At 33.2% G+C, this 11,307-nt stretch overlaps 2 protein-coding genes and 1 non-coding gene across 4 annotated transcripts in view; all 3 read right to left on the reverse strand.

Annotated features, from left to right (window-relative positions):
• LOC102583741 (uncharacterized) overlaps positions 1 to 2,911 on the reverse strand; it is a 5,356-nt gene extending 2,445 nt beyond the window's left edge. The window contains exons 1-5 of the mRNA XM_006349330.2: positions 2,077 to 2,911; positions 1,193 to 1,336; positions 602 to 674; positions 385 to 490; positions 208 to 304 (exon numbers count right to left, since the gene is read on the reverse strand). Coding sequence (XP_006349392.1) covers positions 208 to 304; positions 385 to 490; positions 602 to 674; positions 1,193 to 1,336; positions 2,077 to 2,844 — 1,188 coding nt within the window. The 5' untranslated portion in view covers positions 2,845 to 2,911. The remainder of the gene's footprint in view (positions 1 to 207; positions 305 to 384; positions 491 to 601; positions 675 to 1,192; positions 1,337 to 2,076) is intronic.
• A 643-nt stretch (positions 2,912 to 3,554) lies between these two features.
• On the reverse strand, positions 3,555 to 7,775 carry LOC102603173 (probable plastid-lipid-associated protein 4, chloroplastic). Of its 2 annotated transcripts, XM_006349375.2 has the most exons (6): positions 7,361 to 7,772; positions 6,794 to 6,907; positions 5,337 to 5,435; positions 4,485 to 4,559; positions 4,154 to 4,221; positions 3,558 to 4,084 (listed from the first exon to the last, which is right to left on the reverse strand). In XM_006349375.2, the coding sequence occupies exons 1-6, from the start codon at positions 7,655 to 7,657 to the stop codon at positions 4,012 to 4,014; spliced, it is 726 nt and encodes a 241-aa protein (XP_006349437.1). In that variant the 5' UTR covers positions 7,658 to 7,772; the 3' UTR covers positions 3,558 to 4,011. The 2 variants fall into 2 exon arrangements, with proteins under 2 accessions (XP_015165052.1, XP_006349437.1); XM_015309566.1 differs by lacking the exon at positions 6,794 to 6,907 and having other exon boundaries at positions 3,555 to 4,084; positions 7,361 to 7,775.
• A 1,494-nt stretch (positions 7,776 to 9,269) lies between these two features.
• On the reverse strand, positions 9,270 to 9,341 carry TRNAE-UUC (transfer RNA glutamic acid (anticodon UUC)). Its single transcript has one exon. It is a non-coding gene; the product is annotated as a tRNA-Glu (tRNA).
• Positions 9,342 to 11,307: the final 1,966 nt, after the last annotated feature.

An 11,307-nucleotide genomic window follows, 5' to 3' on the forward strand; every position in this document is an offset into this window, starting at 1 on the left:
CCACCCCCCCACCCTCCTCTTTTTTTTTAAAGAACTTCTCGTCAAAGTCAGGAGGCAGCATTTTTCTTAGAATTGCAAATCAGTGACTATGAAATGCTTTACCTCTTCAAATTATTTCAATGCACAGGACATACAATAGCAAAATCAACCTACAATTAGCATCCACAAATGACAGCGGACTATTTGACTAATTTCTTAACAAGTTACCGTCTGAGCAGCAGATGTCGGCGGCATAAACAGTGTCAGCCCCCCATCAATACACAGTCTATTCCTGAAAAATGTGGCTGGTCTTGGAGCAAGATATCTGTGATTCATGATACTTTAAAGGTTTAGATTAAAGCTTGAGCTAAAAGAGAAGCTAATAAAGCCAGAAAGAATGTGTACCCTGGGATAAACGAAGAAGTAAAGACAGCGTTGATAAGATCTTCCTTTGAATCAAACTGATCAACCAATAAGCCTCTGGGCCTCCAAAGTATCTGTGTTACAGCAACTGGGATGAAATGACTACATTATTCTCAACTCAGAGAAAGTGAGAAACCATTTTATATTTCGGAAGAGCTTCAAATATCAGCTAGGATGAACGAAGTTCATCTACACTTACCACGAACTCTTCCATTGCATCTAATATGAGCATCATCTGGAAGAAATCTCTCAAGAACTTCTCTAAGAACAGCCTGGTACAGAATGACATTTTTAGATGCTTTAACATTTAAATACCAAAAAAGCTAAATATTAGTCTTCAAGAACAATACTCTAGAAAATCTCAATGACACAAATAAAGTATTTAACCACATATGGTATTTTCCAGTGAGATAGAAAATCTGCAATCTGTCTCCAAATAAGAGATTGCAATTTTATGTGGACAAATCAAGTCATGATTAAAATTGCTACACACTTGTCACTTAAAGTTTTTTACTCTTATATACCCAATTCATACACTTTGATTGAGCCGAACACATTAAAAAGTTTCAATTGATCTATTCTATTTTTACAAAAAAAAAACTATGATTTATAGCTGCCCTGCTTGTGGGAATACACTTAGTATGATGATGTTGTTGTTGTACTATGATTTATAGCTTAAATCTGTTTCATAGAATTTGACTGAGATCAATCCTATCAATTGTAAACATAATTATGAAAGGGTATGATTTTTAAAGCTTGCACAATTAAGAAATTCTGTTATGACACTTACCCCAAGGCGAAATGCTGTCCCTTTGAGCCGACAATCTTGAGCTAATATTTTAGTAGCATCTAGAGCCTCTTGCATACTGGCACCAGAAGCAACCACTGCACAGACAATTGCCCCAGCAGAAGAACCAGCTAGTGGTGTTGTCTCCTGGGAAAGAAGAAATATGTCGGACAGTGAAAAGACATCTTTGTAATCCTTTTGTAACCAAAAAAAGAACATTCAACCAAGACCCTCCCACCAGTAGGTAAGTGGTTTAATGTACAGTATAAGATTTTTGTTAACTTGTTGACCTTACACTCTGGTTGGAGTATTGTTACATATTGTTTCATAATGTATCGTATTACACATTATTAGTATGTTGTATGTATCGTATTGTATTGTTTAGATGAATACAACGTTTGAATAGATCAGACAGTTTCCAATCGTTACATAATCTCACACATCAGCAATTTGAAGATAAACTTACAAGAAAAGTATGGTACAAAACGGAGCTACTATATAAAAAGGTAAGGTAGGGTAAAGGATAAAGTAGAATTATAAGATAATAAGTAAAGATTAAGTGTAGAAAAAGAATAAGGTAACAGACTCGATCACAACAAATTGATGGTTACAGAAAATGGGACTTTTCAACGTTACATAACGATGGATTTAACAGATTGTATTTAAACTAACAACACAATACAATAGGTAATAACCATCCAAACTAGTTGTAATCCTCTCACACGATAAGCTTATTAGCAAATCAAGATGCTTGAATAATCAGGGGAAAAGCTCAATAAAACTACAGAAGGTCGGTCCATAGCAACCTTAAATTCTCAAAGAAGTAGATGAACCAAGTTAAAATAAAGAGCATAGTAGTCTCAAAGTAAATGAAGAGTATGTCAAACCTTGATATAGCCCTTCTCAATGAGAAGCTTAGCAACCCCAAGATGATAGGGAAACAAAAGCCCAGCAGCAGAGAAGCTAAACCCAGGGCTAGTCACCGTTTTCAGGTTCTTCTCTGCTTCCACATCCTTCTCCGTCTGTTCCCACACAACCTCCGGCTGAACAGGGTCCTCAACCACCGACGCTATCCCTTCCTTCCTCCTTTTCAAAAAGTAAGACTCACTCTCTTCATCATCCTTGAACATAGTCACACCCGCCGGCTCCTCATTCCACCCATTAACTAAACTATTTCCACGCCTCAACACTCGTGAAGCAATCCCAAGGAAAAGCTCGCCGGTCGCCACCGCAAACGACTTCTTCTCATCCGCCACCAGCGGAGTAGGCAACGGCGGTTCTCTGATGGTGGGTGGTTGTTTTGCATTGGGGTTAGGAGGGGGTGGGTTAGATTTAGCGGAGAAATTGAGGGTACGAAGTGGAAAAACGAGATGAGGATTAGATTTAGGGTTTATAGGAGGGCGAAAAGGACGAGGGTTTGAGAGGAAAAGGGAAGATAGTGAAGCAGCCATTGATTTGTTAGGTTGAGAGGAAGAAGAAGAAGAAGTAGAGGAAGAAGCTGTTTGATGGGTAAAATGTTTCATGTGTATTTGTATGTCTTTCGTCCATGCGTAGATGCTCTGTTTTTGTATACTGATTTTCCCTCTACTCTGTAAAATTGTTAGCTTTTGGAACATGAAACTCAGTTGACTTTTCGTGGAAAACGAACTACTCATTTGGATTTTGTTCTTTGCTCCATTGTTGAGTTTGGAGAGAATGATTAGTTGAGTTTCCAATCCAAGATTCTTTTTCTTTTATTGTCTTAACAATTACTATTACCACTGTTTTAAATGGCGGGTTGGTGCGTAAGTCTCATGGATCCATCGGACGTAGTCTTATCTATTTTCAATTTTATAGTTTTATGACTAATAAAATAAGTAACAGTAAAGTTTTCAATGATTTTACAAATATTTTTTTTATAAATAATCTATAATATATAGAACTTATATTATGATTACTATTTGAGAAATATCATTACACCAATAATAAAAAATATGATTTAAAGTAAAAAAATGTTCAAAAAATAAATTAAAAACGCTCGGACCTACGTTTTTACGTCCTGGACTTACCTTTTTATGCTCGAGGCTTACGCCTCAATTTTTAGAACTTACGCCTTATGAATCTACGTCTTTAATTTACGCCCCGGAGCATTTTTGATACGCCCCGCCCCGAGACTCGCCCTGAGCCTTGCCTCAAAAACGTTTTTGAAAACACTGACTATTACCATACTACATAATAGTAAGTATAGAGTAATAATGATGATATTTTTATGGTGCATATGTGGCTTTCGACTAATTTGGCTGTCTTTCAACTATTATTATTCTAATGAGTATTTGAAATCTATATAATGTCAACACTCTCACTTGAGTTTGAAGAACTGAATTTCTCATTAGTCAACATACAAATTAATCATTTTTTTCTCAAATGTACGCTCTATTACAGTCAAATCCTCTTGATCACCTTTAAAACAATTCGAAATTATGTCTTGATATATAGTTCTTGCTACAACCTTAGTAGCTTATTTCTCAGAGTCCTAATGTTTTCCATAAGTTGAACTTGAAAACCAATTCACTTATATTATGCATCATAAGAGATGTAGTTCCTTGATCAAACTACAAGCAATGAGTTTATTTGCTATTATGATGGTCAATCATAGCACAGTAAGATGTGAAGCAAGTTGGACTATGCTGTTTAGCTTTACCATGAAGCATATCTTTATTATTGTTGATCGGAAATCTGATCAAGCTTGTACGCGTCATGAGAACTAGTTCCAACGCTGGAGTCCAACTGCAATGATTCTAAGAGCGACTGCTTGAGACAATTGCTATCCACAGGAGCCATGCTTAAAGAGGGACTCTATATGATGGATCCACCATTCTTAGAATAAACAGGTTTCCTTGGTTGCCCCTTGATATCCTGTAACAAATGATGTTGCATGAAAAAGGTATGTGACACAATTGAAAACAGTGGGTTATTTTCCTTTACCTTAGTTCTTCATCCAGGTATGTGATTTCAAGTTCACCACGACCACTTCCGCGGTTCTTTATAGGTATCTACGAGCCAGAAGAAAGATTGATCCAAGAAAAGTTAACAAGCAAAGCTTTACAAATTTTATTTAATGTTTTTTGCCAATTTTCTTGAAGCAAGCAATAGACAGAGATAGGTAAAAAGAGTAGCAATGCGCAGTACGTGTCTCCAGTACTCTTCCTGTTTGATACTTAATAACGACGTAAAGAAGAAACATCTTGTTGCTTAATGAATACTACAATAGAATGCAAGCTGATTAAATTTCCTTGCCAAAATGAAGGTTACTTACCAGACTTGCTATCGTGAAAGAGTCAAATTTTACAGCAACTCTCCGTGCATTAAGAGGAACTAAATTGGCAGTGGCCTGCAGATATGTTAGAAAACTGACTTCAACTTTATTGCAAAAATCAAAAGGAAACATTTTTCTTTTATAGTAACTGACAGTGGATGACCCTTTCTTAAACATCTGTCGAGTTTTTCTCTTGGAATCCAGGACAATGAGAATCTCATCATGATAGAAAATGCAGTTTTATCTATTTTCAAAGGTGCAAAAGACAGCCTATGATATCTGTCCAACTGAAATCAAGCATCAGTTTTGTGCATTACCTTTTTCACAGCAAACTTCCATAAAAGGAAGCAGCTCCAGCAGCTTATAAATTATAACTAAATCACATACTAATACTGAGATCAAAATCAATCTTTTTCTTTTTCTGTGTGGTTTATTTAAAGGAAATATTTCATGACATAAAGAATGTGTATGTGTGTGAGCAGAATTTCTTCAAAGTTTACAATAGTTTTGAGAACGACCTTCTTGAAATCTGAAGGCAGCATATACTCATGAAGGTGACAAACCTAAAGAGGTATCCAATATAAATCACAGACCGGAAAATCAAGTTACCAAATGGACGTGCGTGTGTATGAAGCACCTGAGGTGCAGCCCTAGTACTCCTGCTAAAAGAATGTAGTCCTTGAATTGCAAGTAAAACTTACTTGACTAGATTTCTGAGCCTTACTTATACAATAACTGGAGAAACAGGCAAATTTTCACAAGTTACAGATTAAATAGGACAATATTTCACAGAAAAAGCAAGAACGAAAGACTGGGATCCTTTGATATTTCTCTGTGAGTTCAAAAAGGGACCTGATTGAAAAATGGCCATGTTTCCATATTTTGAGCCCTCAATGTATCTGCATTGATAGCCTGGTAAATTTTTCCATTGGCTCTCAAGAATTTGGGCCTCTGCGACAGTAATAAACTAATAAGAACCTTGTCACTACAGTTAGAAATGAAGCACATCAAACAAGAAAATAACCACAATGAAGGCAATAGCTCAATGAAGAATCTAATCAAACACACAGTTTGGAGGATCATTGAATTCATTGCACTAGTCTAATATTGCAATCACATCTTTATGAAACACGAACTACACCAAAATAGTCACAGTCAATAATTATATATACTTGTTACAGAAGTTTGTTCCCTTTCGAAGAAGAAATCTTCACAAGAATCTTCAATGAAACTTTTTCTGTTTTGAAATCCTTTTATAATTCTAAAGGGCCACAATTTTCAAATAGTTGTGTCTCTTCTCTTTTATTAATTAATAAATTAAATATATAATAATTATATATTATTTATTTATTAATATAGATCTGGGTTGACCCAATCCAATTTCCTTCGCTCAACATACGTTGCTGCCTTCTTTTTTTCCCTTTTAGAAAGTTGTTGTCATATGTCACTTTAGAATACATCTTAGCATATTGTTGATGTTTGGAATTGAGAAAACAAATTGAAACTTGTGATCTAAAACCAACATTCACAATACAGAAGGAAAAGAGAAAAGGAATCAATCATCCAACACTCTCAAAAGAAGAAGGAAAAAATATTAAAGGCAGACTCTGAGACATCACTGCAAATAGAAAGCATAACTTATTTATGCTTGATATTTGAAGAATGGAAGCATTCTTTTGTTCTTTGTTTGGTCATCAGAAGATTTAACCAGAAGAGAATGATGAATCTTCATTAATAATGGAGTAAACTGAAAGCAATGACTATGTATTGAAAGATTTTCACAATCTTCTCATATCTGACCTATTTCTTGAGGCTAATCGATGCACTTAAGATTGTAGCATGCTAAATAAACCGATAATATTTTTTAGAGTAAAAATTAATAAAGGACGAGAAAAGGAGGTCTAAACTTGCTTCTGATTATACCTAAAAACAATTATAGTAACTGCTATCAAATGAAGAATAAGCAACTTTACTGTGACTATTGTAGATATCATCCTTTGCATATCTCATTTAGTCCAGTTAGAAGAAGATAAGTGAAAGCCAAGAAACTGCTTCAAAATTTGCCAACCTATGGGCAATGACCTATGGAGTTAAATTATGACAAAAGAACAAAAGGGTGGAAGTGATTAACTACCTATGTATTTTCCCTTTGTATGTACACCCTAGACTTTTACTACCTATATGAATCTAAAACCAACAGTCTTCGTAATTGAAGTAATTTGTTCCCTCGAGAAAAGAACAGATGATAAACGAGCAGGAGCATCTTAGCTTCTGGAAATGTGCATAAGAAAGATAAGATCAGACCAGACCTTGGTTTGTACAATTGATTGAGATGTAGTATACAAAAGCTCCCACTTTCCATTCAATAAGCTCGACTTCAGGGGCTCCTTCACTTTATTAGCTGCCTCAAGTTTGCTTGCAATCTGCATACACATTAGGCTAGTAATGCACCAGCAGCAAAATAGGAGCTAAAAGGCTTCTCTCAAACTTAACCTTAGCTGGCAAGTAAACACTCCAACTTTGAGTATGCATATCTAGACCCCCAACTCGTCTCCATTATGTCAGTTGAACATTCCAACTTACAAAATGATCTTCTAGACACCTCCAAAATTTATGTCACGTCAATGTTGGGTATCCACAAGACACCATGGGGACAAATTAGAGTGTTGAGTTGTCAGTTGAGACCAAGTTAAGGTGTCTAGACTTGCACTCTCAATACCCACATTTATGTATTATATATCCCCTTTATTATTTACTTTAGCACTCCAATTAAGTCCTAAATAACAATTTTTCAACTTCAACAACATCATAAACTACAATACCCACAAATAATTCAAAACAAAAGAATATACTATTAAACAAGGTGCATGACCCACCTGATCAACAAGCTTTTGATCTTCAGGAGTGGCCTCAGCACCGCGATCAAGTGGGGCTATGGCTTCGAGAAGCTCCTGCTTAAGGCTCTCAGTGTCTTCACTTTTGGTAAAGAAAAACGGAAATAAGGAAACCCTTGCCCTCAATTTCAAAGATTCCGGTACATAATTGACGGCCGTAAAATGATCGAAAAATGATCTCCGAAGTAGATTTGGATTTGCTGGGAAAGAAAAATGAATAAAGGGGGAGATTTGGTGAAGTTTAACTAAAGACGATGAAGACATACAAAGAGTAGCCATTGTTGGTTAAAAATTTGAAATATTAGTTCAATTTTGGTACACACAGTTTTGTCCTGGAGTGGATAAGCATATTTTCACACATCTTCGTTAGCTTCCCGCCACATTTTGCGAATATCGCATAAATTTCATAAATATTCATATGCTTAATTATTTCGCTCACTTCATGTTATCATAAAGAATAACTTTATAATCAGCACACTAAAAAGTCAAGGATTCTAAAATTTCGATGAACTTGTTTTTTTAGCTAAAGTAATATCGATTCGATTTGGTTCTTCGGTTTTCGAAAAATGTGCATCGTTTATCAAGCCAAACTAATTCAGTTCAGCTCGGTTTTTCTACTTCGGTTCAGTTTAGTTCAGTATTTTTGAAACAATTTTCTGTGTGAATGAAAAATAAAAGGGAAAATTGTATAAAATAACAAACTATTAATTCAAATTAAATGTTATAACCACAGTTTGATTTAATTGTAACCTGTAGCAAACTGTTGTCATTTCGCCTCTCTCCCTGATTTTCTCGCTCGCCACTCTCATTTCTCGCTGGACAGTCTCTCCTCACCTATCTCACTTTATACAAACACAAATGTATAAAATGTGTTTGTGTTTGTATAAAGCGAGAGAATATTGTATATATACATATCTTTTCGTTCCCCTCTCTCCCTGTCCCAGATCTCGCTTGCCACTCTCCTAGATCTCGCTTGCCAGTCTCTCTCGCCTCTCTCACTTTATACAAACACAAATGTATAAATTGTGTTTGTATTTGTATAAAACGAGAAAAAATTGTATAAACAAATACATATATTTTCATATTATACACTTATGATTATACAAATACAGATCTTTCCCTACCCAATTTTCTTTTGTCTTTCTCTCTTTCTTGCTTTATACAAACACAGATTATACAATTGATTCTTTTGTATATATATACCGAAACAAATTATACAATTGATTCTTTTGTATATGTATAACGAAATATACATATTAATAGCCATATCAAACATAAAGTTTGTTATGGAGCGCAATTATGCAAACTATAGCTATAAAATACAAATATGATTTTTATGTTTGTTATTTGTGAAAGTTGCTCCAAATAAAATGAGGAAAAAATTAAAGATTAAGACACTTAAAAATTTAAAACTATATATGTTTGCCATAGAACATTTATTGTGTCAACTAAAAATACGTTTGGGTTCCTCTCGAAAAATAATATTTGAAGTTAACTATTGAATTATAAATTTGTTGCTACTTTGATTTGTCATGAATGATTTAATTGTTAGTTGACTTTTTATTTTTAGTTAAGGAAATGCCTATAAATATATATATATATATATATATATATATATATCTTTTTTTATTTTATTTTTAATAAAAGTTCAATTGAAATTCTGAGACTCTTACACCAAACACTGAATCGAAAAATCAAACTTTTGAAAAAATAACACTGACACCGAACCGGAAGCCCACCCTAAAAGTAATACATTTCACTCATTTTTTTTTATTGTTTTAAACAAAATGACTTTTCAATGAAGAATTGTTCTATTGTGTGTTTTTAGAAACATTTATATTCCTAAGAACTTAATAGAATTGTTTAATAAGAAGAAAAAAAAAAAAAAAAGTTCCGTTACCGGGAATCGAACCCGGGTCTCCTGGGTGAAAGCCAGATATCCTAACCGCTGGACGATAACGGATGCTTGTTGCTAAATCATAAAATTATTAAGAATATAATGCTTCTTATCCTGTGGTATCTCTTTATTTTGGCCATGTGAAATCAAGTTAATGTAACTTTTAAAAAAAAAAAATGTTTTCTTGATGGGGGTATTAAAAAAAAAGGAAACTGAGGGAGGGGATTACAATGTACCAATTTGAACTCTCAATGATAAGGTGAAAGTTTAGGTAGTCAATCAATAAGGTGAATTTAACTTGAGGTTAGTTTATTTATTTCATACAATTGAGTATAATTTAACACTTTATTTTTATATTATTGAATAACACTTGTTTTGAAATTTTGAGTTAAGTTTCTAGGAAATAAGTATGTTTCTTACTTTATTCTAAAATATATATACATAATTTGGACATATATTATGTGAGGTGGGAGTGAAGGTATGGGTATGGGTGTGTTTGATAGTGGGGAGCATACCATCAGTTTTTCAAGGTTTAGCTTGTTCAATTGGAGTTGATGTTATGATGCCCTTTCCTTATTCAAGATAAAATGATGAAGTTCTTTTAGCTATCGTTCCAAATAAAGAAGATTAACCTCTTGATCGATCGGTTGATTCGAAGTATGAAAGGGTTGATTAAAGTCTGAGATCAACCCAGGGCTAATGCCAAGCAAGTGGTTATTGCAAGATTGAATGTCTACCATCTATCTCACGATACTCCCAAACTCTTATAAACGCTGGTGGAAGAAAAGCTCTTCTCATCTTTCTTACGGCTTGTTACCATAACACTTGTTCACTCCTTCGACTTCTTCCATTTCAAAAATGTCACTTGTAAAATTGGTTGTCTCTACTTCCATTAGGGAAGTTAATTTTCTCATTTTTTTATGAAGTTGTTATGCATAAAAATCAAATTTGTCAGTCTCCCTCAATTTTTTTTTAAATTTAAATAAATATTAATCGTATTTTCACGCATTTTGTGCAAACTTAACAGATGGATATTTGTCATTTTTCCTAAAATAAATTTATTTTAAAATAAAAATTTTGAACATTTTTTTTTTTAAATCATTGTCTTTTGACATTTTCCCTTGGTTTTATTACCGATTTTCACTTGTTTTTAGTACTGCTAATTTTTGTAGTTCATGTTATTTCTAAAGTTTGACGTAATTTTTTAAGGTGTAATTTCAGTTAATTTTTTTCTTAATATCTTTTTAATGTTATTGTCTAGTATAATTTTTTTGTTGCATATTTCAGAATTTAATGAGACTTTTTTTTTTTATATTTATAATTAATCTTTTATTGCACAATTATTGTCAAATCTAATAGAAATAGTTTGCTTAATAATTTGCTGGACTAAAAATATTAACTTTTGGAACTCTTAAAGGACCTCAACCTTGAAGTACATGCTTAAGAGAATATTTTTAATCTACCCTCAAAAATAAAATATCATTATTTGTTAAATTATGACAAAGTCAAAGGATCAAAACTATAAAATGTATACTTAAAAAAAGACTATTTGTATGCAATTTTTTCATGTGAAAATTCTATTATTCCTTTTTAATATCATTTTTGTAACTAATACTTTTTTATGTTACATATTCCAGGATTTAATGAGACTTTTTTTTTATATTTATAATTAATCTTTTTTGCACAATTCTTGTCAAATCTAATAGAAATAGTTTGCTAAATATTTGTTTGAAAACTAAAAATATTAACTTTTGACAATCTTAAAAGATTTGAAACCTTTAAGTACATGCTTAAGGGAGTATATTAGTCTACCCTCAAACATAAAAGACCATTTTTGTCAAATTATGACAAATCCAAAGGATCAAAACTATAAAATGTTTACTTAAGAGACTATTTTGACTGTACCCTCAAACATAAGGGACCATTTGTATAATTTTCTCAATTTTTAATACTACTATGTAGTACTATTTTTTTTCTATTCCAATTTAAATGCTATGAAACCCCAAAATTTGAACACTCACATGAGAAACCG

This window comes from Solanum tuberosum, unplaced genomic scaffold, assembly GCF_000226075.1.
Source record: "Solanum tuberosum cultivar DM 1-3 516 R44 unplaced genomic scaffold, SolTub_3.0 scf00105, whole genome shotgun sequence".
NCBI classification, from domain to species: Eukaryota; Viridiplantae; Streptophyta; class Magnoliopsida; order Solanales; family Solanaceae; genus Solanum; species Solanum tuberosum.